This window comes from Dermochelys coriacea, chromosome 4 (genome assembly GCF_009764565.3).
Source record: "Dermochelys coriacea isolate rDerCor1 chromosome 4, rDerCor1.pri.v4, whole genome shotgun sequence".
Taxonomy (NCBI): domain Eukaryota; kingdom Metazoa; phylum Chordata; order Testudines; family Dermochelyidae; genus Dermochelys; species Dermochelys coriacea.
In genome coordinates this window covers 131890217-131918215 of record NC_050071.1, presented here as the reverse complement: position 1 = coordinate 131918215, position 27999 = coordinate 131890217, and the positions used below count along the sequence as shown (strand labels likewise).

At 41.4% G+C, this 27999-nt stretch overlaps 1 protein-coding gene across 3 annotated transcripts in view; it reads left to right on the top strand.

The window, feature by feature from the left end:
- The window catches only part of LOC119854716 (charged multivesicular body protein 3), a 64396-nt gene that overhangs the window by 2610 nt on the left and 33787 nt on the right, over window positions 1-27999 (top strand). For 2 of the 3 annotated variants that reach the window (XM_043512714.1, XM_043512713.1), the window contains exons 3-5: window positions 3558-3697; window positions 15584-15699; window positions 19451-21481. In XM_043512714.1, the coding sequence (XP_043368649.1) occupies window positions 3558-3697; window positions 15584-15699; window positions 19451-21023 (1829 nt within the window). In that variant the 3' untranslated portion in view covers window positions 21024-21481. Of the gene's footprint in view, window positions 1-3557; window positions 3698-15583; window positions 15700-19450; window positions 21482-27999 lie in introns of those variants that run through there. The other variant, XM_038399710.2, reaches the window with a different exon arrangement.

Below are 27999 nucleotides of genomic sequence, written 5' to 3'. Positions count from 1 at the left end.
CATTTTTTTTCCCCTCCCACTCTGCATCCTCCTGGCTACTCTAGCCCTCAGCACTGTAACTACATAGGACAGAATATTAACCTTTTAAAAAGACACTGTTATGGGCCTAATTTTGTTCACACTAAGTCTTGCCCTGGTGAAACTCCTCTAATTTACCATTTATATTACCATAGTGCTCGAAGACCCCAATTAGGACCAACATTGTTCTGTGCTATGTGCTGCATAAACACACATAGATGTAACTAACTCCTGTGCCAAAGAGCCTGCTATCTAAAATGACAAGTGACCTATGGTGTTAGTTTCACAAAGGGACTTAAGCATCTAACTGCCACTTTAGGTGTGTAAAATCCAGATACCACTGGTATTTACAAAATTTCCACTCCACTGCCACCTAGCCCTGTAGGTGCCTAAACTCACTCAGCACCCACATTTTTGCAGGAAAAGTTCCCTAGGTGTTTATGTTTCTGCCTCTGGGCATGTACGCTGGTGCTTCACTCTAGATGTCTGGGCACCTGAGGCCCAGTGCAATTAATTAGCTGAGGGAAGAAAAATGCTCCTCCGCCTAACTCAACTGTGGGGCCTGATCTGGTTTGTGTGCTCTGAGCATATCTAACTGCACTCAATATGGCCCATGATGGTCAGAGGTGTTCCCACATAAATTTTAGCACATGGTTAGGATAGTGGTGCCCAACCTTATTACACAGGAGGGCCACACAAACCTAAACACAACCTTGTATGGGCTAAACAGATTATACATGTTTTAATAAGATTTAAAGTCAACTGTATTGATTTCTATTTTAAGTTCAGCTTGTTTCATCTGTATGTAGACAGGCTGTTTCTATGTACAGTATTGTCTGTTTACACACTTGTGTGCACTCTGTCTCTCGCTTGCCGAATGACTCTTTAACTACTTATCCAAACTGGAACAGCAAGTGGCAGAGCAGGCATCAGGCACCACTGCCATCAGGCAGTAGGGGGAATTGAACCACAGGGTCATAGACATACCAGGTGAATACCATAATCATTGGGCTAAAAGTTACGAGGGAGCTCTTCTTCTCCCCAGCTTGAACTTTTTGTAAGAAATATCTTAGGCACTTGACTCAGGAGAGGGTTCACAGCGGAGAATCCCAAGCAGAGATAGGCACTTTGCTCCAGCCCCTGGATTTAGGCACGGAACTCCCTGAGAGGGGCATGACTTAGGACAGATGCACCTCCAATTGGCTAGCTTTTAGGTGGCTCCTCATCTAGCTGCTGGCTTTTGTGAACTCCATTTCTAGGTGCCTATCTCCCTCTGTTATAGGAAGTCTGAGCATCTAACTCTATCTTTGTGAATCACAGCAATTACCTAGACGTTAAGCATTGCAATGCTCAGCATCACAATGCCTAAAACCCTTTGTAAATCTAGCCCAGTGATACTCGGGCCTAGGCTTACGAGCCGCAAGTGACTCTTTAATGTATCTCCTATGGCTCTTTGCCTCACATTATATTAAAACACTGTGTGATTTAATTATTAGCCAATCAGGATGCTTTTACTATGTATTAACCCATTGTAGTTTATAAAATAATACTTGATCCATCATTTTGCTGTAAGAATAATAATATAAAATATTAAAGAAACAATGAATTCACGCTACTGTGGCTCTTTTGGATAATGTCGATCACTAATTTGGCTTCTGAACCACTGAGGTCTGAGTATCACTGATCTAGTCCATGAAGCCTAGGAAGAGAAGGATACCAACAAATATGTTAATCTTTATTATAATGTGCCAGCTTTCCCTATGTGCTCCTCAACCTAACAATCTGACTGGTTTCTTACAGGTGTTGCTTCAGAGGTGGATCTTGAGGGGAGGGTAGTGTAGTGGTTTTATAGTTCTATACATGTACAAAACACAGTCAGGAATTAGGCATGGAAATGTTGTGTGAGAAGCTGAGAAAGGATGAGGTTGGCATCTTTGAAGGTGGTAAGCAACAGAATGATTGAGCAGACCAGTAAAGAAGTGCGGTGTTGTAGAAGGGCCTTGATGGTGAGGATGTGAAATTAGAATGTGATATGGCGAATGGGGTTGGGAGGAAGGACTGATGTGGGCTGAGTAACAGGCAAGGAAGATAATTTTAACTGCTGCTTTTTAAACTGATTGTCAATGGCATGTGGGTGTAGGAGAGGGGGAGGATGGAGAAAAGGCAACAGTAATGGGAGCTAGGACTTCAGAGTGTTTGGGCAGAAAGAAAAAGACTTGATTGACTCTTAATTTACACCAGTGAAAGTGAGAAGAGATTTGGGTCCCATTGACTTTAAAAAAAATTATTATTAATTGCTGAAACTGTTAACACTGACACTTTAAAAATCTAACTTACTTTTTACCATTTACCTTGTTTAGTTACTTTTTTATTATTATTATTACTTCCCTGGTTTGAACAGTGACAACTGATTAGTCAGTTTCACTTGTGGTGGTTGTCACATTTGCTTTTTGGCTCATGTACTTTCATAATGTTGTAATGTTTGGGTGCAAACACTGAAGGGGAATGTTTAACTCCAAACAAAATGTTGTCACTGATTTTTTTTTTTTAAATGTCACAGAAACACTCCTATTAAGTTTTGTAACATTTTTACACAATTTCTTTTTTTTGGCTTTAAATCATGGGACGGTGTCTCTCAATGAAGTTCATAGCTTTCTAACAACCAAGAGTTTCAACTTTAATTCTAAATTTCATGCATGCTGTACGAAACAACTTCCTTGTTTACAAAAAAAAAAATTTCAAGAGTTTAATACAGTAACTGCTACAATGTTATTTGGTATTAACAATATAATCTGGTTTGTAATGTCTCTAAAAGGAAGTATGGGAAAGGAAATGAGATAACAAAAGAGAGATGATCAAATAAGCTTACATATATTGTTTTAAGGAAACAAATCATGTTGCTAGGCTTGAAGTTCTTAGGAAATGTTTACTACTTAGTAAATAGAATAAATTTTTAAGAATGGAATAACTTAATCTTAAACTAGCTGTGTAAAAACTACTTCAGATTATTCGATTGTAAGTAAAATTCTAATTATAGTGGTGTTGATTGGAATTCTAAAAACCTGTCTAAATTGGCAGTTTTAACAATTTGTCTTGTGTGATCTCTGTGTTCACTATAGAACTAAATTTCATGTAAAATAAAGGACTAGACATCGAAACTAAAACTGTCTTCCAATTTAGTACTGCAAATTTCAGTCAACATCAAGAGGGACTTACGAGGCTGAAAATACATTTGTTTTTCAGTATGTCCAATTACATATGTAGATATATCTCTGTAATCTGTGTAATGTTCATTTCTCATGGCTTATTGACAGTTAAAATTGGTGTGTGTGTTAATAGTATGAATACATATAAAAATAAACTGAGAATAATTTTAATGGTCCTTGGACTGAAGTGATGCTGCACCCAGCTATGTAAAATGTAATTAACAAAATCTTTACTATCTGACAAAGAAATGGCTTTCGTGTCGGAATATTTTTGATTAATTTGACCTTTATCAAATGTAGTGTAATTTTTTTTCCCTTCTGCCCATTATTCAGGAGACCTCATGGAGGGTGAGCTCTATTCTGCTCTCAAGGAAGAAGAGGCCTCTGAATCAGTTTCCAGTACAAACTTCAGTGGCGAAATGCACTTCTATGAGCTTGTAGAAGACACAAAGGATGGTATCTGGCTGGTACAGGTATTGAAAATTTTTCTAGTTTTGATCATGGTAAAGTATGCTTCAAAGGAGAAGTTTTCTGGAGACTAGTTCACCTAATAGCAACATGTAGGGTCTGAGTGTGCTAAGAGACTGCATTTGACTCTATGGTACAAGGAAAACCCCAGAAGGGTACTCCAAGGTAACAAGCACAAGAGAACTAACCTGTGCGACAGCAGATAGGATAGGAAGTGACAGAGCTCCTATACCAGTCATAACAGTTTTTCATTAAATGTCTCTTAGTAAACAGCATACTATAATATAGAATCAGTAAATAGCACAATAATACATATTTGTTCTTAAGTGTACACACTACACTGGCATGTAGCCAGGTACAGTAAGAATTTGGCATTGTATGTTATGTATGGTTTCAGAGTAGCAGCTGTGTTAGTCTGTATTCGCAAAAAGAAAAGGAGTACCTGTGGCACCTTAGAGATTAACAAATTTATTAGAGCATAAGCTTTCGTGAGCTACAGCTCACTTCATCGGATGCATTTGGTGGAAAAAGCAGAGGAGAGATTTATATATATACACACACACACACACACACACACACAGAGAGAGAACATGAAACAATGGGTTTATCATACACACTGTAAGGAGAGTGATCACTTAAGATAAGCCATCACCAGCAGGGGGGGGGGGGGGGAAGGAGGAAAACCTTTCATGGTGACAAGCAAGGTAATGCATCCGATGAAGTGAGCTGTAGCTCACGAAAGCTTATGCTCTAATAAATTTGTTAGTCTCTAAGGTGCCACCGGTACTCCTTTTCTTTAAGCAAGGTAGGCTAATTCCAGCAGTTAACAAGAATATCAGAGGAACAGTGGGGGGTGGGGTGGGAGGGAGAAATACCATGGGGAAATAGTTTTACTTTGTGTAATGACTCATCCATTCCCAGTCTCTATTCAAGCCTAAATTAATTGTATCCAGTTTGCAAATTAATTCCAATTCAGCAGTCTCTCGTTGGAGTCTGTTTTTGAAGCTTTTTTGTTGAAGTATAGCCACTCTTAGGTCTGTGATCGAGTGACCAGAGAGACTGAAGTGTTCTCCAACTGGTTTTTGAATGTTATAATTCTTGACATCTGATTTGTGTCCATTCATTCTTTTACGTAGAGACTGTCCAGTTTGGCCAATGTACATGGCAGAGGGGCATTGCTGGCACATGATGGCATATATCACATTGGTAGATGTGCAGGTGAACGAGCCTCTGATAGTGTGGCTGATGTGATTAGGCCCTATGATGGTATCCCCTGAATAGATATGTGGACAGAGTTGGCAACGGGCTTTGTTGCAAGGATAGGTTCCTGGGTTAGTGGTTCTGTTGTGTGGTGTATGGTTGCTGGTGAGTATTTGCTTCAGATTGGGGGGCTGTCTGTAAGCAAGGACTGGTCTGTCTCCCAAGATCTGTGAGAGTGATGGGTCGTCCTTCAGGATAGGTTGTAGATCCTTGATGATGCATTGGAGAGGTTTTAGTTGGGGGCTGAAGGTGATGGCTAGTGGCGTTCTGTTGTTTTCTTTGTTGGGCCTGTCCTGTAGTAGGTGACTTCTGGGTACTCTTCTGGCCCTGTCAATCTGTTTCTTCACTTCAGCAGGTGGGTATTGTAGTTGTAGGAATGCATGATAGAGATCTTGTAGGTGTTTGTCTCTGTCTGAGGGGTTGGAGCAAATGCGGTTATATCGTAGCGCTTGGCTGTAGACAATGGATCGAGTGGTATGATCTGGATGAAAGCCAGAGGCATGTAGGTAGGAATAGCGGTCAGTAGGTTTCCAATATAGGGTGGTGTTTGTGACCATCGCTTATTAGCACCGTAGTGCATTCCTACAACTACAATACTCACCTGCTGAAGTGAAGAAACAGATTGACAGAGCCAGAAGAGTACCCAGAAGTCACCTACTACAGGACAGGCCCAACAAAGAAAACAACAGAACGCCACTAGCCATCACCTTCAGCCCCCAACTAAAACCTCTCCAACGCATCATCAAGGATCTACAACCTATCCTGAAGGACGACCCATCACTCTCACAGATCTTGGGAGACAGACCAGTCCTTGCTTACAGACAGCCCCCCAGTCTGAAGCAAATACTCACCAGCAACCACACAACAGAACCACTAACCCAGGAACCTATCCTTGCAACAAAGCCCGTTGCCAACTCTGTCCACATATCTATTCAGGGGATACCATCATAGGGCCTAATCACATCAGCCACACTATCAGAGGCTCGTTCACCTGCGCATCTACCAATGTGATATATGCCATCATGTGCCAGCAATGCCCCTCTGCCATGTACATTGGCCAAACTGGACAGTCTCTACGTAAAAGAATGAATGGACACAAATCAGATGTCAAGAATTATAACATTCAAAAACCAGTTGGAGAACACTTCAATCTCTCTGGTCACTTGATCACAGACCTAAGAGTGGCTATCCTTCAACAAAAAAGCTTCAAAAACAGACTCCAACGAGAGACTGCTGAATTGGAATTAATTTGCAAACTGGATACAATTAACTTAGGCTTGAATAGAGACTGGGAATGGATGAGTCATTACACAAAGTAAAACTATTTCCCCATGGTATTTCTCCCCCCCCATCCCACCCCCCACTGTTCCTCTGATATTCTTAAAAAGAAAAGGAGTACTTGTGGCACCTTAGAGACTAACAAATTTATTTGTTAGTCTCTAAGGTGCCACAAGTACTCCTTTTCTTTTTGCGAATACAGACTAACACGGCTGCTACTCTGAAACCTCTGATATTCTTGTTAACTGCTGGAATTAGCCTACCTGCTTGTCACCATGAAAGGTTTTCCTCCTTCCCCCCCCCCCCCTGCTGCTGGTGATGGCTTATCTTAAGTGATCACTCTCCTTACAGTGTGTATGATAAACCCATTGTTTCATGTTCTCTGTGTGTGTGTGTGTGTGTGTGTGTGTGTGTGTGTGTGTGTGTGTGTGTGTGTGTGTGTGTGTGTATAAATCTCTCCTCTGCTTTTTCCACCAAATGCACCCGATGAAGTGAGCTGTAGCTCACGAAAGCTTATGCTCTAATAAATTTGTTAGTCTCTAAGGTGCCACGAGTACTCCTTTTCTTTTTATGTTATGTATATGTATTATGTACATCCTAATAGGCAAAGCTAAGGATTTGGGGGGAAATGTACTTGACCCCTGGCTGGCCAGGATGAAAAATGTGTGTTGCCACCTTCCCAAAGGTCAGCCCCAACAATTTTAAAGGAATAAAATTACTTGTGTACTTTCAATTGCATACTGAATTTGATTGCAATATTATTAGTCATCAGCTTACTTTATACATTTTAAAAATGTAGTTATTTATTACTATGACCAAATAGTTGACTATATTAGAAATAATTATTTGGACATATCTGGTATTTTTGAATGATATTTGACCAGCTATAGAGTTTGTCACGATACTGCAAAAATAAAAATAATTGAATAAATTATTTGATCCAGTGCAACTTATTGAATAACATATTCATTAAATAGTATTTGCCCAGTCCTACAGAATAAAAGTAAGAGAGCTGTAGTATCGCCTTTCCATTCTTGGTTTCTCTCCATTTTTTTGTTCTAGTAATAGCTTGTGGTATTCAGTAGCTTTCTGAACTGTTTTCATTGTTTTTCCTCCTCTCTCTCCCTCCCCTCCACATTTCTTACTCTACACTATGGCCTCTACTTTTCCCCCCTATATTTTCTGTTTCTCCTTTCTTTCTCATATCTCTAGATATCATTTTTTTTTCTCCCCTAACTTATCTGATCAATCTGTACTGCTCCTGTCCATCTATTTGGCCACTCTGAGCCATATACATATGTAGGGCATGGAAATTTAACCAGACAGCTAATAGTCAGAGTACTAAACCTTCTAATTACAGATCAGTAACGAAGATAGGGACTCCAGTGTTCATGGACAGTGCCCAGGGAAAATGCCTGCCCTACCTTCCTTTCCCCCACATTGCCTGCCCTAATTGCTGGGAAACAGAAGGGAGCTGGGATACCTATCAGGGTACTGTCCCTGGATCTCCAGTCGGTTTTGGCTGCTGTAATGAAGCAGAGGAAGAGTGACAGTCACAGCTCACCGCATGCGCAGCCATGGTCAGCTGCCAGTGTTTTGTAGGCTATACAATTGAGGACGGTCTTAGTGATATGTTTCGGGGTTCTGAAAGCGGGTAAGATAGTGGGTCTACACTGTTTGTGTTTGTTGTTGTTCCCCCAGGGGTCTGTCCTATGCATAAATAATGGCACAGAAAAAGTACAGAGATGTTAGATTTTTCCTGAAACTGGTGGGTGCAAAGGCTGGTCAAGTGAGGGCTCACTTAAAACAGGTTTATCTGTGAGTTACCTGTGATTGTATTGTTTACGGCCAGCAATATAAACATTTGAAGAAACAGATCAAAGTCAAAAAGAAAAGGAGTACTTGTGGCACCTTAGAGACTAACAAATTTATTAGTCTCTAAGGTGCCACAAGTACTCCTTTTCTTTTTGCGAATACAGACTAACACGGCTGCTACTCTGAAACCTGAGATCAAAGTCAGTATGCAAAGAAATGTCAAATATTTTATGGCTATGTTCCTTGTTTTTTTTGTAAACTCTTACACAAAGCATCCAAAATCTGGTAATCTGTGCAATACAAGCAATCTCGCCTTCCTCAATGACTGCATATGTCAAAGTGCCTGATACTTCTCCATGGAGCTTCCTTGGAGTCCCTAGAGCAGCACCATTCTTTCTCTTGTATTAGCTTATGAGCTCATCACTTCTTTCCTTTTATCCTGATGATGTGGCATTTCCTCCTTGGTTGACAAGGAGGATAAGCAGTAACTCCAAGAGCTAAGGCCAGTCCAGTTTACCATATTGATAACCATGTTGATGTAGGATTGGTGTGTGGCACTCTTGCTTCCTCTATCCCTCCTGCTACAGCCTCAACTCCGCAGACAGGTTCTAGAATTTCCTCGTGCCTGATGACATGAGAGTGATTCCAATGCATCCGATGAAATGAGCTGTAGCTCACGAAAGCTTATGCTCAAATAAATTTGTTAGTCTCTAAGGTGCCACAAGTACTCCTTTTCTTTTTGCGAATACAGACTAACACGGCTGCTACTCTGAAACCTCCAATATCATTCTTACACTCTGACTCTCAAATATACAGCAAGTCATCTACAGATAAAATGCCTCTTTAAATGATGTTACAGTTGTCATATACCTTAAATGGATGGACCTGCAAAAACCTGATCAGGTCTCCTGTCTCTGACCGTAGCCATTGCTGGAAGTGTCAGGAAGTTGTGAAACCCTCACAGTATACCTGTGCAACATTATACCATGGATGTGGAGAGGAAAAGGAAACTTCCAGGCTTCAGCTGTTTAGCTTATGCCATGAAAACATAAGCAGAGCTAGAATGAAATAAGGACTGTCAAAGGGCAGCTGCAAAGGATGTTCTAATTCATGTAAAATGTTGAAGTCTTTTCTGAATTTAAGCGGTTTGCCTGAACAATGTAATGTGGCAACAAGCTTTTTTGTGTTTTGGGAGGTTCTTGTTCTTTGCACACAAGGTCTTAACTTTTATATTTGCCTTTTAATTCATCAAGTGCTCTCTTGTTCTTGCCTTGTATAAAGAAGGCTGTTATTTATATATCACTTATGTCTTTTCCAATGGAAATAGTCTTTTATGTCTAGAGTCACAAAGGTATTTAGGCACCTAAGTTCCAGTTTTAGAGTCCACTGCAATCCACAAGACTTCTACTGAACTCATTCAAGCCTTTGTGTAAAAGTTCCCTAATCATCTAAGCATTTTACCTCTGGGCATGCGTGATCCAGACACCTATCTCTTGCTTAAGCCCCAGAGCAATTCACAAACTGGGGAAGATAGGCGTTTGTCTGCCTAACTGTCAGATGGGGCCTGATTAGAATGACTGTATTTCCCAAAGGGAAAACAGAACATCACATGAGGCTAGCCTGAGGTGCCCCGCCATACCCCAAACTCTATGCGGGGCTGGCATTGCTGCTCACCCAAGCCCTGCCTTTCCCCCTGCGTCAGGCTGAGACTAGAGATGCTGCTTGCTCGAGCCCTGCCTGTCCCCCACTTGAGCCCTGCCTCTCGCCCTGTGCAGGGTTGACATCACCGCTCCCCCCCCATACATGTATCTGCACCCCACTTTTTTTTTTAACAAAACTAGGCATTTGTCTTTTTTGCTTTTGCCAAAAAAAATCAGGACGGGGCTTAAAAAAGGGACTCTCCAGCCAAAACAGGATGTATTGTTACCCTTGATCCAGTAGGTATGCTCAGAGGCTGCCTACTAGATCAGGTCCCATTCAAAATCTGAGTGGGGAGGAGGAGATGGTAGTGCCCATCTTATAACTTTTATACCAGTGGTTAGAGTCCTCACCTGGGATGTGGGAGACTCGGGTTCAATTCACCCCTCTGCCAGAAGCAGGAAAAGAATTTGAACAGGGGGTTTCCCATCCCTCAGGAGAGTGCTCTAACCATTAAGCAAAGGGATATCCTGATGTAGGACTCGTAGTCTTCCGTAGAAGCTGTTCTACTGTATATAGATACTTTGAGTACTTGGAGTAGGGGGACTGGTCCCTGGATCTCCATCCAAGAGGATGCTCTAAGCACCTGACTACAGAGTCATTCTCTCTCTCTCTCTCTCTCTCTCTGGCCTAGTGACTCTAAGTATTTATCCACAATGGAACAGCTTTAACATAAGAGACTGGGGGAGGCCTTTTCAGAATATCCAGAACTCCTTTGGTTAGTGCACTCTCCTCAGATGTGTGAGACGCGCCCTCCTCCCCCCCCCCCCCCGTTCAATCAGCTTTTTTTCTTTTAAGCTGGTATTTTTTTCAAACAGCTGCTGTTTCACCATAGATAAGTGAAATGATCCCAAGTAGGCTCTGTATCAGTTTGTAGAATGCTTTGGGTTCCTTTAGAGATTCAAGGTGGGTGAGGTAATCTTTTATTGGACCAACTTCTGCTGGTAAGAGAGACAAGCTTTTGAGTTTACACAGAGCTCTTCTTCAGGTCTGGGAAGCGTACTCAGAGTCACAGCTAGGTACAAGATAGAACAGATTGGTTGGTCCAATAAAAGATATTATCTCACCCACTTTGTCTTTAATATCCTGGGACCAATACAGCTACTACAACAACATTGGGTTTCTTCAGTCAAACAACTTTTAGTCACCCTGTGTTCTTGATAAAGTACTACATATTAAATCACCATGCATTATACCTTATTCTGTATGTGATATGTTGAAAGCATTATTTAACATTAAAATTGTCTATTAATCCTATTTTAATGTTTTCTGTATCAAAATACACCTATTCCCTCTCCTGCATCTCATCATCCTTCTTGTGCCTCAAATGCACAGAAAATTTTTATCCCATGTCTTGTAACTACAGTGCAGAGGGAAAAACTTATAGAAATCAAAAATGCTAAAATGACATACTATACTGGAGACTATACCAAAGTTATAATTAAATGCGGTTCTTGTCTTCAGTTGTCAACTGCGTGACCCTTCATTCACATGTCTTGTGATGTTTGCACATCTTCTTGGAAATTTAATGAGGGACTAGATATTATTATAATGACCTACAAAAAACTGTGCATGAAATAGCATGAGGGATATCTGGCTTACACCAACAGCAGAAATGAAACTTAGAATTTAGGCTGCTACCCTGGTGTGCTCATGTTTGTGTATTTCTGGAGTAATGGAAAAGGGAGTGATCTTTCTGTGTTGCGTAGACAAAGCAGCTGATCTGGACAGTAGGAGTGTTTTAATTTCCTCAAGTTCAGGGGTTTATATCAAACCCTTTAACACTTGTATGGGATTTATAGAGGAATAATAAAGTTTTTTAAAAATCCTGATTAGGGCAATTGGCAAAGCAAGTAACAACTATACTGATTAGCTAATGATGGAGAAACCATGTGGCTGCACAATTGTCTGAGATTCTTTCTTGTTGGGAGAGAGGGAGAGCCACTTCCTACTGATGTTGTTCTAGGGATCTGTGACGGGTTGGATCACAGAAACCCCCTTGGGGTTGCCAACTGATGTGCCAAGACTACTTCTGCCCCTGCTTTCCCTGTCAGTTTGGGATTCTAGCACCCTGTCTTGTTGAGCCAGACATGCCAGTCTGCTCCAGCACAGACCCAGGATCTGAACCACGTGCCTCAAAGGTGCAGGCTTGAACTGAAAGCAGCTTAAGAAATGTTCCTGTCTTTAACACTCAGATGCCCAATTCCCAATGGGGTCCAAACCCCAAATAAATCTGTTTTGCCCTGTGTAAAGTTTATACAGGGTGAACTCATAAATTGTTCACCCTCTATAAAACTGATAGAGAGAGATGCACAGCTGTTTCCCCTCCCCCCCCGGTATTAATGCATACTCTGGGTTAATTAATAAGTAAAAAGTGATTTTATTAAATACAGAAAATAGGATTAAAGTGGTTCCAAGTAATAGCAGACAGAACAAAGTGAATTACCAAGCAAAATAAAATAGAACACGCAAGTCTGTCTAAGAAAACTGAATACAGATAAAAACCTCACTCTTAGAGGAATTCTAGTAAGCTTCCTTTTACAGACTAGTCTCCTTCTAGTCTGGGTCCAGCAATCACTCTCACTCCCTGTAGTTACTGTCCTTTTTTTCCAGTTTCTTTCAGGTATCCTTGCGGGTGGAGAGGCTATCTCTTTAGCCAGCTGAAGACAAAATGGAGGGGTCCCCTCGGGGTTTAAATATACTTTCTCTGGTGGGTGGACACCCCTCACTCCCTCTGTGTAGAATCTCAGCTACAATATGGAGTTTTGGAGTCACATGGGCCAGTCACATGTCCATGCATGACTCAAAACTGACAGGTAGCAGCCATGGGTCACATGATACCTTGAACGTCCTCAAGTAGACTTCTTATGTGGATTGGAGCATTCCAAGATCCATTGTTCGTTAAGTGCTTCTTGATTGGGCACTTAATTTGTACATTCCTTTCTCAAGAAGCTGACCAAATCCTTGACTAAGGCTACTTAGAAATCAAGCAAATACACAGCCAATATTCATAACTTTGAATACAACAATGACACATGCATACAAATAGGATTAATAGATTCAGTAGATCATAACCTTTCAGAGATGTTGCATGGCATATGTAGCATAAAACATATTCCAGTTATGTTATATATACATAAGTAAGCATATTTCCATAAAGCCTTATGGGGGGCACTGTCACAATTTATACCTTATTCATCCACATATCTGTTCTTAAAGGCCTTTTGGTCCCTCGCCCCATAATTTTGAGTCACATCTTCATTGAGACTCTTCACTTGAAATCGTTTGGGACCTTTCACTCTAATCCAGTTTCAACAAAGCTATTACATTACAAGTTTTATTGTGCAATTTCTTGTCAAAATCAACAGGATTTTACGTTGTTGCCAAATTATATATTCCTACATTAATTCCAGTTTTTTAATTACAACATTTTAAAAAACAAAGATAATGTCTAATACTGTTTTAAGATACTACTTAAAATTAAAATAGAATTAATGATCCAATACTAACTTTAATTCTGCTTTCATACTTTTCATTTATCAGTGAGAACACTTGTCTGTCTTCAAGTATATAGATGGCACCTATTACCATAGTATTTGAGCATCTCATCTTTTAAAGTACTTCTCCTTTCAGTTCTGTAGAAGAACTGAGGCTTAGAGAAACTAAATGACTTACCCAAGGTCACACAGGCACTTTGTGGCAGAGCATGGAACTGAATCCACATCTCCCAAGCCCCAGGCTAGTGCCCTAACTACTGGACTATTGTGCTTCTCCAAGTTGCCACATTGCTCTACCTGACTAGTTGTTACGTGGCAGCAATTTGTCTTCTCACTTCCATATATGAATAGCAGTGATCTGGACTGTGTAAACTCAACTAACCCTTCTCACCTGTATTTAGACTCAGACTATGCATATAATCTTTAATATATATGGGATTGTTAGTTAACACAGTACTTTTGTTATCATACTGGAGCCTCTTGACACATTAAATCCCTAATGGACTATATTATATAAATTTTATTACAGTAATTCCCATTCAAACTGATAACCTTTTGCAGATTATGAATACGTATACCATGAAATGTGATGCAGAGGATAAAATCCTATCCTGTCTATGCACTGAACTAGTGATGTCAGCAGGTGTTCACTGTGCAAAGTGGCTGCAATATATGGCTCTTTGCCATCTTAGTATTTTATAAAGAAAACAAAGCCAAAGACACAATTCCAAGATGTGCTAGCAAAACTTCATTTTGCAAAACCATGTTGTAAATTAGCTTTTTAACTAGATCCGTCATGGTTTAAAATCACTAATAATGTGTTTGTTCTCTAGTGCAAATAAATAACCAGTTCCAACAGAGAAGGTTTTTTGTCATTTGAACATAATGCAATTGTGCTGTAATGGTGCAATCGTGCAAACAGCCACATTACACTGAAACCTACTAGTGACTGTTCGTATTTTCTTGGCTGTCATTACAAGTAATTGGATATGCAGTAATTGCAGTATGGAAGTGGGAGAGACAGTGAAGTAGTGTTTCACTTTTATGTAATGTTAAAATATATTTATACTCTGGACTTCCGACAGCCTTGTTTTTTCCCCTATATAACGGAGGAGTGTTTCTGGCTGTCTGAGGGTTTGGGGTTCTGAACATCCAATCTTTAATTATGTTTCAGCTGTCCTAATGATTGCTCACAGTGACTATGCAGCCACCACGAGCAATGTAGGGTGGCTAATCGTGATGGAGTTAGCAACTTTTGAAGTGTGTGTGAAATTTCCTATTGTTAGGTCAGATTATCATTGGGACCAGTTTTACTGTGTTTATTTTAATAAACACTTGACAAATGAAGTCTGAAATTATTTAAAAAGTGGCAACCAATCAGCGTTTAGGGCATATTAAGCATTTCTAAAATAGGCAGTGTGTGTAGACACTGTAATGTCATACTGATTGATTCGTGATCAATCATGTAACTTAAAATTACCTGTCAGCAGCCTGCAGGCAGTTTTTTAACTCTCTCTTGGTTTTGATAAGTCAGATGAGTGTTTGATCAGAAGTGTCACAAATGAATTATTAAACAAAGAGGCTCTACGCATTTTATAGACATTATTAACTAAGCCTTGGAACTTCTCTGTGAATTAAGTATTAACCTCATGTTGCAAATGGGGAAGGAACTTCATGTTACAAATGAGGCATGGAGTGGTTACATACAGTTATAGAACGAGTCACTGGTAGAGTTGGAAGTAGATTCCTAGGTTCCTGTCTGTGGATCTAATCACTAGACAACATTGCCTTCTTTGGCAAATGGCTTTAAGAAGTCTAATACGATAATGGTCGTGTGTAGTCTAAAGCAGCTGTGTATAATTCTACTTGCTCTGGCTCAACTCTTTTTTGGATAAGTTTTAGTTTTTCATTGGGAGAGAAAGGAGAAACTGGTTAGTAATGTATCACTAACATTTTCCTCACTGGTAAAGAACAAGCATATTTTTTTACCTGGGCTGGTAAATTTTAATGAGTTTTGCAAAGCTATTATTAAATGTTAGAAGCTTTGGTATGTAGCAAATAATTGTATTAGTTGTCATGTCCCTGACATGTTTTTCTCTTGGCAAGAAACCATAATACTACTCCTACCAATGTTACAGCTTCACTTATCAAACACAATCTTTTAGCTAGGGATAGACAAAACTTCAGAATAAAATCTTTAGTATATTCTGGAGGAAATGAAATGTTGAGGATGAACCGATTTCTGTTTTCATTAAAAGTTAACTTAATTGTAGGAGAGCAGATGTTGTAAAATGTTGATTGTTTGTTTCTAGCACTAACGCTTCCCCCCCATTTTGGCAATAGGTGATAGCGAATGATAGAAGTCCTCTCGTGGGTAAAGTCCATTGGGAAAAAATGGTGAAGAAAGTATCAAGATTTGGCATACGGACAGGCACTTTTAACTGCTCCAGTGACCCCAGGTATGTTCTTTAAAGGGCGATTTAAATCCAGAGGCTGTCTTAAAGTACAGTTGGATTCTAACTGGAATGCCTTCTGTTGTAAAGGTAGCCATGACAAAAGGCTGCTACCTACAGGTTTTTATCCCCACTAAAGTATGTTCAAAACTCTCCATTATGATTTTCATAAATAATGTAATTACCCATAAAATTGCTGCTACTAAAAGTGTATATATATTTGGGCTAGGGTAGAGTATAGTACAGCAGTGTGAAAAGATGACTAAATGAATCTGTTGGCTTTATAGCCATGACTGAAGTTAATGGGAATTGTGCTTACTTATGACCTGTCTGAATTTGGCCCATGTTGGATAAATTTATTAGTTACAAGACTCTAAAGCTTAGTCTGAAAAGGGGGGGCAAAATGTATGCGTTATGGTTACCGTGTTTTAACTGGGGATTTGCCCAAATTGAGGGGGTGGGGGGGAAGTCCACTGGAGCTCTACATACTAGCTACTCCACTCTAACTCATTGTGTGGACACACACTTACTGTGCACCAGTAGAGCCTTTGTGCACATTAGCTTAATGTACTTTGGAAGTGCATTAAGCTAAACTGTCCAAAGGCACTCTTAGCATTCATAAGAACGGCTATACTGGGTCTACCAATGGGCCATCTAGCCCGGTATCCTGTCTTCCGACTATGGCCAATGCCAGGTGCCTCAGAGGGAATGAACAGGACAGATGATCATCAAGTGATCCATCCCCTGTCACCCATTCCCAGCTTCTGGCAAACAGAGGCTAGGGATACTTCAGAGCATGATTTTGCATCCCTGCCCATCCTGGCTAATGGCCATTGTTGGACCTATCCTCCATGAGCTTATGTAGTTCTTTTTTGAACCCTGTTATAGTCTTGGCTTTCACAACATCCTCTGGTAAAGTGTTCCACAGGTTGACTATGTGTTGTGTGAATAAATACTTCCTTTTGTTTGTTTTAAACCTCCTGCCTATTAGTCCTTGTGTTATGAGAAGGAGTAAATAACACTTCCTTATTTTCTTTCTCCACACTAGTCATTATTTTATAGACCTCTCTCATATTAGTTGTCTCTTTTCCAAGCTGAAAAGTCAGTCTTATTAATCTGTCCTCATATGGAAGCTGTTCCATATCCGTAATCATTTTTATGGCCCTTTTCTATACCTTTTAAAATTCCAATATATCCTTTTTGAGATGGAGTGACCAGATCTGCACGCAGTACTCAAGCTGTGGGCATACCATGGATTTATATAGAGGCAATAGGATATGTTCTGTCTTCTTATCTATCCCTTTCCTAATGATTCCCAACATTCTGTTTGCTTTTTTTGGCTGCCTCTGCATATTGGAAAAAGTGCTCAGTAAGAATGTCCACATGGGGAGTTAGTGTGGAGTATCTAGTGCACTTTAAGCTCACATCCTAGCTTACTGTGCACTGACTTCCATGTGTAGACAAGCCATTTGTTTGAATCTTGACAATAGTACCCTATTCTCAGAAGAATGTACACAGGATATTGTTTTCTCTCAGCCTGAGGAATGTGTGTATATACATGTGTAAATACGAACACACCCTTTTAACAACATACAGTATCCTGTTGGAAAGTAGACTTAATGTAACCGAAGCTCTTAAATGTGCAAGAGACTCTCTGATTCTTGAACATCACTGTAAATGGAACAATCTCCAAAGAAGCTGCAGTTGCTTCAGCAGTAGCTGTTGCTATGCTGTCGCAAAACCAATACAATCCTTTAGTACTTAGCAGGCATTAGTGGTCACGTCCTTCAGACGACGGACAAGCTTGCCTTGAATTTCAGTAGGATGTACAGGAAGGGTAGTATATTTGTGCATGATTCTTAGATGGGTCTTAATCCTAAAAGTTTACGGAAGTATTAAACTGAATAGGATGGGAGAAATTTTAGATCAGAAGTGTTTATGCAAGCTAATATTGTATGATCTTTTTTAACTTTAAACATCTTAAAAATGAGAGGCAGCATTAAGAGATTCATAGTGCTTAATGCCAGAAGGGACCATTAGATCATCTAGTTGTGTACATAATTTCTGACTAGTCTTCACATTGTGATCAAATATTATTTTTAAATAAAATCTAACTTAAAGAAACAAAACTTATGTATTTTAGTCTTTTTTTTTTGTCTTGCTGAATAAATGCTCATGAATAATTTTCATCAGAAAACAGTTGAAACTCCCACTAAGAGCACATAGCATCATCATCAGTTAAGATTCTTTTGCTATTGGCATAATATCTTGTGGTCCTCTTCAAAATTAATGTTAACTTCTTTTTGTAGTGCCAGCAATTAATTATTTTTATATGAGGAATTTAAAAATAATTACTCAAAACTATGACTACAGATAGAAAGGGAATAGATTATTTGGATGAAGAAAAGGAGTACTTGTGGCACCTTAGAGACTAACAAATTTATTAGAGCATAAGCTCTAATAAATGCTTCCGATGAAGTGAGCTGTAGCTCATGAAAGCTTATGCTCTAATAAATTTGTTAGTCTCTAAGGTGCCACAAGTACTGCTTTTCTTTTTGCGAATACAGACTAACACGGCTGCTACTCTGAAACCTGTCATTATTTGGATGGTTAGCCAGTCTTCCTGCTTTTATTCCTTTGCAGAACTTGTTTGTCAGGTTTGGAAAGAGAGGCAGATGGCTGTTTATAGTTTTTGTTGGGTTTTAAGATGTCCTGAAAAATTTATCAGACACCTGCTAACTAAAGTGATTAGTCAGAGGCTGACACAAAAGATTTGTGGAGGAAGGGGTCACCCAGGGAGTTCCAGGAACAACACCTAGCTGACCAGACCAGCCCCACAGTTGGTGGGATTAGAAAAGGTTCTTGGAAATCTGCTAGGGAGGTGTCTGTGGACCCTGCTTGGGAGCTTAGTCTTTATCAAACTTGGGCTAGTAGGTGTTTGTTCGAAGTCAGTCTCTCTTCCCTTCCTTCAGCCAGCTGGAAAGTAGAGAAGCTTTCTCTTGTAGAACTTTACTCCAGAACCTCCTGGCAGAATGCCTCTGCACCTTGTCCCTTAACAATGATTCTTGTTATGTCTTCCACCCTACTGAATAGCTTCAGTACCTGCCTCTGTGGCTCATAGCTTTGCCAAGAAGCCAAAGAGTGAAATTACATGATTCTTCTCTCTCATAGCTGCTCCTAGGGTTTTTCAAAGCAGCAGAGAAACAGACCAGAATCTTGCTAACTTCACTTTGCTATTGCTTGACAAAGCTATGAATAACAACAGAAGCACCGGGAGGTTAGTTTGCAGATTCAAGAAAGCAGTGCTGCATCTGTTCACATTGTAAAGGTTATCTCTACAACTGGAAGGCCTAGAAACTTAACTTCTAAAATTAAAGCTTTCTACTTACCACTCGAAAGTGAGCACATTTTTTCCCCCAAGTTCTACTATAAGAACTTTGATATCAGTGATACATGACTTTATTAACTATAATAAACCTTTATTTAGCACTTTCCTCATCAGCAATTCTTTACACATCCTCCCAAGACCCCACAGCACCCTTGTGAAGTAGGTAGGAAAGTAGAAGAATTATAACAGCAGGTTCTGGGAGTGGGGAAAGGTTTCCATGGGTATTGAGCACACACCCCTCCCATTTATTTGTCTGTGTGCAGGTGCTCAGCATTTCTGATGATAATCATCAGACTTGCATTCAAAATGTAAGGACTGCTGTCCTAGAAATATAAAAGTGTATAGGCTTATCCACTGTTTTCTTTGCAGATACTGCAGGAGAAGAGGCTGGGTGAGATCCACACTAATTATGTCAGTCCCACAAACCAGTACCTCCAAGGGGAAGGTGATGCTTAAAGAATACAGTGGACGCAAAATTGAAGCTGAACACATTTTCAAGTGGATAACAGCCCATGCAGCTTCTCGGATCAAAACTATCTACAACTCTGAACATTTAAAAGAAGAATGGAACAAAAGTGACCAGTATCGGGTGAAAATATACCTGTTTGCTAACCTTGACCAGCCTCCAGCTTTCTTCTCTGCACTAAGTGTAAAGTTTACTGGAAGAGTTGAGTTTATTTTTGTGAATGTAGAAAACTGGGACAACAAGAGTCATATGGCGGAGATTGGTATCTATAAGACACCATCCTACATACTTAGAACTCCAGAGGGAATTTACAGGTATGGGAATAACACTGGTGAATTTATATCCCTACGTGCCATGGATTCCTTCTTGCGCTCAATACAACCTGAAGTTAATGATTTATTTGTTTTAAGCTTAGTATTGGTTAATCTGATGGCTTGGATGGACCTATTTATCACACAAGGTGCTACTATAAAGCGTTTTGTGGTTCTGATAAGCACTTTAGGGACATATAATTCTCTCTTAATTATTTCTTGGCTACCTGTGTTGGGCTTTTTGCAGTTACCTTACTTAGATAGCTTTTATGAGTATAGTTTAAAACTCTTTAGGTATTCTAATACAACTACTCTGGCTTCATGGGTGAGAGCTGACTGGATGTTCTACTCATCACACCCAGCCCTATTCCTCAGCACTTACCTTGGTCATGGCTTACTAGTAGATTACTTTGAGAAAAAAAGACGACGGAACAACAATGATGAAATAAATGCCAATAACTTGGAATGGCTGTCAAGTTTGTGGGATTGGTACACCAGCTACTTGTTCCACCCAATTGCTTCTTTTCAACACTTGCCCTATGAATCAGATTGGGACGAAGACCCAGATTTGTTCTTAGAGCGATTAGCTTTCCCTGATTTATGGCTTCACCCTCTCATACCAACTGATTATATAAAAAGTTTACCAATGTGGAGGTTTAAATGTCTTGGCATACATTCTGAAGAGGAAATGTTGGAAGCCTCTCAAGAAAGTGAAAGTGACTCAGACAGCGAAAGCAAAGATGTCTTGAGTGGAGAAAAAGAAGTATCTGAGGATGAGCAAAGTACAGTTCACAGTCCCAGTGAAGGAGAGCCTCAGTGCAATGTTGATATCTGTTCATGTGCCAATAAAAATTGTCATAACGAGCCGTATGAAAGGAAAGCAAGGTCATATGGATCATATAGCACTACAGAAGACATGGAACCAGATTGGTCATCCTGGCCCTCTAATATGTTGCACTGTACAGAATGTGTTGTGTGTCTAGAGAATTTTGAAAATGGATGTCTGCTAATGGGTTTACCATGTGGTCATGTGTTTCATCAGAATTGCATCGTGATGTGGTTAGCTGGGGGGCGACATTGCTGCCCAGTTTGTAGATGGGCTTCTTATAAGAAAAAGCAGCCATATACACATCATCAGCCTTTGTCAAACGATACCCCATCTTAGCTGTGTACTAATGTCCTTTGTAAGCTTTCCGTATATTACCGCTTGCCTTTTAAATGTTAGTCACTTTAAAGATTTTGTGGTTTGAAGTTTTAGTTTAAATGTTAGTGCAGTGAACTAAAATATACATGATGGTAATGTTAATGACAGAATCATTTGGTTGCCTTGGATGTTGAAACTGAATGCATACTTACTATACAATTAATTGTTTGTTTTTTTTCCTTTACAACATTTGGAAATCTAATGCAGTTTTTGTAAGCACAAAAATCAAGCCTACAACAAAAGTGTATTCCAGCAAAAGTTTACAAGTTATGGTTTGGATGAACATTTGAAATTCTAATCTAAGAATTGCATAATTTGAGTTTCTTCTTTTAGAGTCTGCTCAGCACACCTTTGTTGAATAATGTATGTTATATGACAGTACCATTTAAAAATCCGTAAAATAAATTATTTTAAAAGGAGAAGGCTGCAGATTTGTAATATTAGTTTTGATAAAAATCTTGTGCGTGTGGTTACAGATGTTACCAGTCTTACATAGCTGTGAAGACAAATAAAAACATAATACAACTTTTGTGTCTGTATACAGAAGAAATGCAAAAATCAGTAAGTATAACTCCTTATCTCACTCAGAGCCATTTAAACTCATTACTATTTCAGACTTGCAGCAAGACCTATAGATCATCTCTCTGGTGGTGGAAGAATTTGTTTTATTGTGGTAGTTCCAAAAATGTACTAGACACTTGCCAAACACTAGAAGACAATGTGTCCCTGTCTTGAAGAGTTCTCCTTTGTAAGTATTTCTGAGCCTGCTTTTTGCTGTTGCGTGCTGTTCTGCTAGACCAGTGGTTCTGCAGTTCATTCTGCAGACCACTTTGTAAAAGGTCTATGAGAGAAGGTCTCCCTCTCTCCCCTCACAACCATCCATTGCTCGGTCCTTTGTGTGTCATTCTACAGCCACCCATAAGGGCATGTAGACCTTATTATGTGATCCACTGTACTAGCTGGCATAGCATTGTCACATAATGACTAAAACAACTTCTATAATATTGTTTATTTAAATAACAAGTTTGAGATTTCAAAGTCCAACTGTTTATTACCTGTGTGTATAGTGCGAGCAGCGGTGGGGAGGATGGGTGCTTAATATAGTGGCAAAGTGTATGTGTTATGACCTTGATGCATAAAATGGATGACGGTATTTTGTTTACACTTGTCAAAAATCATCTAGCTGAAAATCCAGCATGGAAACTTTCCGTGCAAAAGGTAACTTTTGATGAGAAGGTAAATAAAAAGAATCCAACTACATAGTATTTCTTTTTAACAGGGGCTCAGTCAACTTGATGTTAATTTGAACGTTTGTACTGCATAGTTCTAACTGAATGCCATTGAACTTGTTGTGAATACAAGTAATTTTACCAGGTGTCCTGTATTCAGCATAGAGAAATGTGGTCACCCTATGTCAGTGGTTCTCAGACTTTTGTATTGGTGACCCCTTTCACACAGCAAGCCTCTAAGTGTGACCCCCCCCTTATAAATTAAAAATACTTGTTTTTATATTTAACAGCATTATAAATATGGGATTTGAAGCGGGGTTTGGGGTGGAGGCTGATAGCTTACGATCCCCCACGTCATAACCTCACAACCCCCAGTTTGAGAACTCCTGCCCTATGTTATTTGTTACACCTGAAGCTCCAGGGGCTGTCATAGATTCATAGATACTAAGATCAGAAGGAACCATTATGATCATCTAGTCTGAGCTCCTGCACAATTCAGGCCACAGAATCTCACCCATCCACTCCTGCGAAAAACTTCACCTATGTCTGAGCTACTGAAGTCCTCAAATCGTGGCTTAAAGACTTAAGGAGCAGAGAATCCTCCAGCAAGTGTCCCGTGCCCCATGTTACAGAGGAAGGCGAAAAACCTCCAGGGCCTCTTCTAATCTGCCCTGGAGGAAAATTCCTTCCCGACCCCAAATATGGCGATCAGCTAAACCCTGAGCATATGGGCAAGATTCACCAGCCAGATACTACAGAAAATTATTTCCTGTTGCTGTCCTTGGTCAAGGTGCACCTGGCAGCCATTTCAGCTTTCCATCCTCTGTTTCATGGCAGATTAGTATTCGCCCATGCCATGATGGCGCGATTCCTGAAAGTTCTGGAATGCCTTTACCCGCACACCCGGGACCCGGTCCCTCCTTGGGACCTGAACCTTGTGTTGTCCAGGCTTACGGGGACCTCTCTTTGAGCCCCTGGCTACCTGCTCCCTTCTGCTTCTCTCCTGGAAGGTCTCCTTTTTTGGTCACTCTAACTTCGGCCCATAGGGTGTCCCAAGATCAGGGCACTCACTTCAGAGCCCCCATACACAATCTTCTATAAGGACAAGATCCAGCTGCGTCCATACCTGGCTTTTCTGCCCAAGGATGTCTCCCATTTCCATACTGGTCAGGACATACATAATAGAATATCAGGGTTGGAAGGGACCTCAGGAGGTCATCTAGTCCAACCCTCTGCTCAAAGCAGGACCAATCCCCAACTAAATCATCCCAGTCAGGGCTTTGTCAAGCCTGACCTTAAAAACCTGTAAGGAAGGAGATTCCACCACCTCCCTAGGTAACCCATTCCAGTGCTTCACCGTCCTCCTAATGAAAGTTTTTCCTAATATCCAACCTAAACCTCCCCCACTGCAACTTGAGACCATTACTCCTTGTTCTGTCATCTGCTACCACTGAGAACAGTCTAGATCCATCCTCTTTAGAACCCCCTTTCAGATAGTTGAAAGCAGCTATCAAATTCCCCCTCATTCTTCTCTTCAGCAGACTAAATAATCCCAGTTCCCTCAGCCTCTCCTCATAAGTCATGTGCTCCAGCCCCCTAATCATTTTTGTTGCCCTCCACTGGACACTTTCCATTTTTCCACATCCTTCTTGTAGTGTGGGGCTCAAAACTGGACACAGTACTCCAGATGAGGCCTCACCAATGTTGAATAGAGAGGAACGATCACGTCCCTTGATCTGCTGACAATGATCCTACTTATACAGCCCAAAATGCCATTGGCCTTCTTGGCAACAAGGGCACACTGTTGACTCATATCCAGCTTCTCATCCACTGTAACCCCTAGGTCCTTTTCTGCAGAACTGCTACCTAGCCACTCGGTTCCTAGTCTGTAGCAGTGCATGGGATTCTTCTGTCCTAAATACAGAATTCTGCACTTGTTGAACCTCCATCAGATTTCTTTTGGCCCAATCTTCTAATTTGTCTAGGTCCCTCTGTATCCTATCCCTATCCTCCAGCATATCTACCACCCCTCTCAGTTTAGTGTCATCTGCAAACTGGCTGAGGGTGCAATCCACGCCATCCTCCAGATCATTAATGAAGATATTGAACAAAACTGGCCCCAGGACCGACCCTTGGGACACTCCGCTTGATACCAGCTTCCAACTAGACATGGCTCGTTGAGCCCAACAATCTAGCCAGCTTTCTATCCATCTTATAGTCCATTCATCCAGCCCATACTACTTTAACTTGCTGGCAAGAATACTGTGGGAGACCATATCAAAAGCTTTGCTAAAGTCAAGGAATAACACGTCCACTGCTTTCCCCTCATCCACAGAGCCAGTTATCTCATCATAGAAGGCAATTAGGTTAGTCAGGCATGACTTGCCCTTGGTGAAACCATTCTGACCGTTCCTGATCACTTTCTTCTCCTCTAAGTGCTTCAAAATTGATTCCTTGAGGACCTACTCCATGATTTTTCCAGGGACTGAGGTGAGGCTGACTGGCCTGTAGTTCCCCGGATCCTCCTCCTTCCCCTTTTAAAGATGGGCACTTCATTATCCTTTTTCCAGTCATCCGGGACCTCCCCCAATCGCCATGAGTTTGATCGTGTAAGATCATATATTTTCCAGTCCTCTGCCCAAAGCCTCATGTTACAGATAAGGAATGCAGGCTACATACCCTGGACATCAGGCGGGCGCTGGCCTACATAGAGAGGATGAAGCCATACCGTAAGTCTATGCAATATTGTTGCTATCACAGACCGGGTGAAGGGTTGCCCAATATCTACCCAGAGAATCTCATCCTGGATCACGGCCTGCATCCGCTACTGCTAGGAGCTGGCGAAGGTGACTCCCCACCCTCCCACCCCCAAGCGGCTGTGATGTCGCACTTGACTAGGGTGCAAGCGTCATTGGCATCCTTCCTTGCTCAAGTGCCAATCCAGAAAATTTGCAGTGCCGCAACCTGGTTGTCCATCCAAACATTTGCTTCACACTATGTGCTCACCCAGCAGGCTTGGGCTGATGCTGGTTTTGGCAGAGCAGTACTCCAATCTGCAAGACTGTGAACTCAGAGTCCCCCCCCAGGGAATTCTGCTTGTGAGTCACCTACAATGGAATCGACATGAGCAAGCACTTGAAGAAGAAAAAACGGTTACCCACCTTATTGTAACTGTTGTTCTTTGAGATGTGTTGCTCATGTCCATTTCATTACCCACCCTCCTGCCCCTCTGTCAGAGTTGTTGGCAAGAAGGAACCGAGAGGGCATAGGGCTGGCAGTGCCTGATCTACCACGCCATGAGCACGGCACTCCAGAGGGTGCCACAGCCAGCCTACGGGTACCGCTAAGGCAAAAGTATCTGGCCACGCTGTGGGTGTGCGTACATCGACAATGGAAAGGACGTGAGCAGCACATCTCGAAGAACAACCGTTACAAAAAGGTGGGTAACTGTTTATCCATCCTCTGGTGGTGGTCTCAGCTTCTGGCAGTTGGAGGTTTAGGGACACCCAGACAGGGCCGTCCCTAGCCATTTTGATGCCCTACGCAGCCCCCCTACCAGGCCCACCAGCAGGCTGGGGCCGTGTCATTCCACTGCCTACTGCCTGGTGAGTGCAGGGTGGGCCCAACCTCGCACTCACGGGGCGGCAGGAAGTGGAGCGACCTGGCCCCAGCCTGCTCTGCTCTGCTCCGCTCCCCTGGCTCCTAGCCTTGGAGGCGGGGAACCACCCTCCAGCACCTGCCGGCGGCACGGCTGGGAACTGGTGGAGTGGAGGGTGCTGGGCACGGGTCACTCTACTTGCCACTGGTGAGTGCAGGCCCGACCCCTGCTGCACTCCTCAGAGGGGTGGGGCTGGGACGGAGCAGGGGCGGAGGCCATGGGGAAGAGACGGAGCAGGGACTGGAGCAGCACGCAGCTGCATAGGGCACCAGGAAACTTGGTGCCTTAAATTTCCTGGTGCCCTATGCAGCTGCATACTTTGCATATGGGTAGGGACGGCTCTGCACCCAGAGCATGGGGTTATGTCCCTGACCATGTTGGCTAATAGCCATTGAGGGACCTATCCTCTATGAACTTATCTAATTCTTTTTTGAACCCAGTTATGCTTTTCCCTTAACAAAATCACATGACAGGAAGTTCCACAGGTTGACTGTGTTGTGTGATGAAGTATTTCCTTTTAGTTTGTTTTAAATCTTATGCTTATTGATTTCTTTGGGTGATCTTTGGTTCTTGTGATATGTGAAGGGATAAATAACACTCCACATCATTAATGATTTTATAGCCCTCTATCATATCCCTCCTTTGTAATCTCTTTCCTAAGATGAGCAGTGCTATACAATACTGTCATAAATATAAAGGGAAGAGTAAACACCTTTAAAATCCCTCCTGGCCAGAGGGAAAATCCTTTCACCTGTAAAGGGTTAAGAAGCTAGGATAACCTCGCTGGCACATGATCAATGAGGAGACAAGATACTTCCAAAGCTGGAGGCGGGGAGAAACAAAGGGTCTGTCAGTCTGTGTCATGCTTTTGCCCGGGACAGAACAGGAATGGAGTCTTAGATCTTAATAAGTAATCTAGCTAGATATGCGTTAGATTATGATTTCTTTAAATGGCTGAGAAATTAGACTGTGCTGAATACAATGAATATTCTTGTCTGTGTCTTTCTTGTAACTTAAGGTTTTGCCTAGAGGGATTCTCTGTTTTCAGAGTAGCAGCCGTGTTAGTCTGTATTCGCAAAAAAGAAAAGGAGTACTTGTGGCACCTTAGAGACTAACAAATTTATTTGAGCATAAGCTTTCGTGAGCTACAGCTCACTTCATCGGATGCATTCGGTGGAAAATACAGTGGGGAGATTTATATACACACACACACACACACACACACACACACACACACACACAGAGAACATGAAACAATGGGTTTTATCATACACACTGTAAGGAGAGTGATCACTTTAAGATGAGCCATCACCAGCAGGAAGGAGGGAGGGGAAGGAGGAAAACCTTTTGTGGTGATAATCAAGGTGGGCCATTTCCAGCAGTTAACAAGAAAGTCTGAGGAATAGTGCAGGTTGGGGTGGGGGGAGAAATAACATGGGGAAATAGTTTTACTTTGTGTAATGACTTATCCTCTCCCAGTCTCTATTCAAGCCTAATTTAATTGTATCCAGTTTGCAAATTAATTCCAATTCAGCAGTCTCTCATTGGAGTCTGTTTTTGAAGCTTTTTTGTTGAAGGATAGCCACGCTCAGGTCTGTAATCGTGTGACCGGAGAGATTGAAGTGTTCTCCGACTGGTTTTTGAATGTTATAATTCTTGACGTCTGATTTGTGTCCATTTATTCTTTTACGTAGAGACTGTCCAGTTTGACTAATGTACCTGGCAGAGGGGCATTGCTGGCACAAGATGGCATATATCACATTGGTAGATGCTCAGGTGAACGAGCCTCTGATAGTGTGGCTGATGTGATTAGGCCCTAGGATGGTGTCCCCTGAATAGATATGTGGACAGAGTTGGCGACGGGCTTTGTTGCAAGGATAGGTTCCTGGGTAGTGGTTCTGTTGTGTGGTGTATGGTTGCTCGTGAGTATTTGCTTCAGATTGGGGGAGCTGTCTGTAAGCAAGGACTGGCCTGTCTCCCAAGATCTGTGAGAGTGATGGGTCGTCCTTCAGGATAGGTTGTAGATCCTTGATGATGCGTTGGAGAGGTT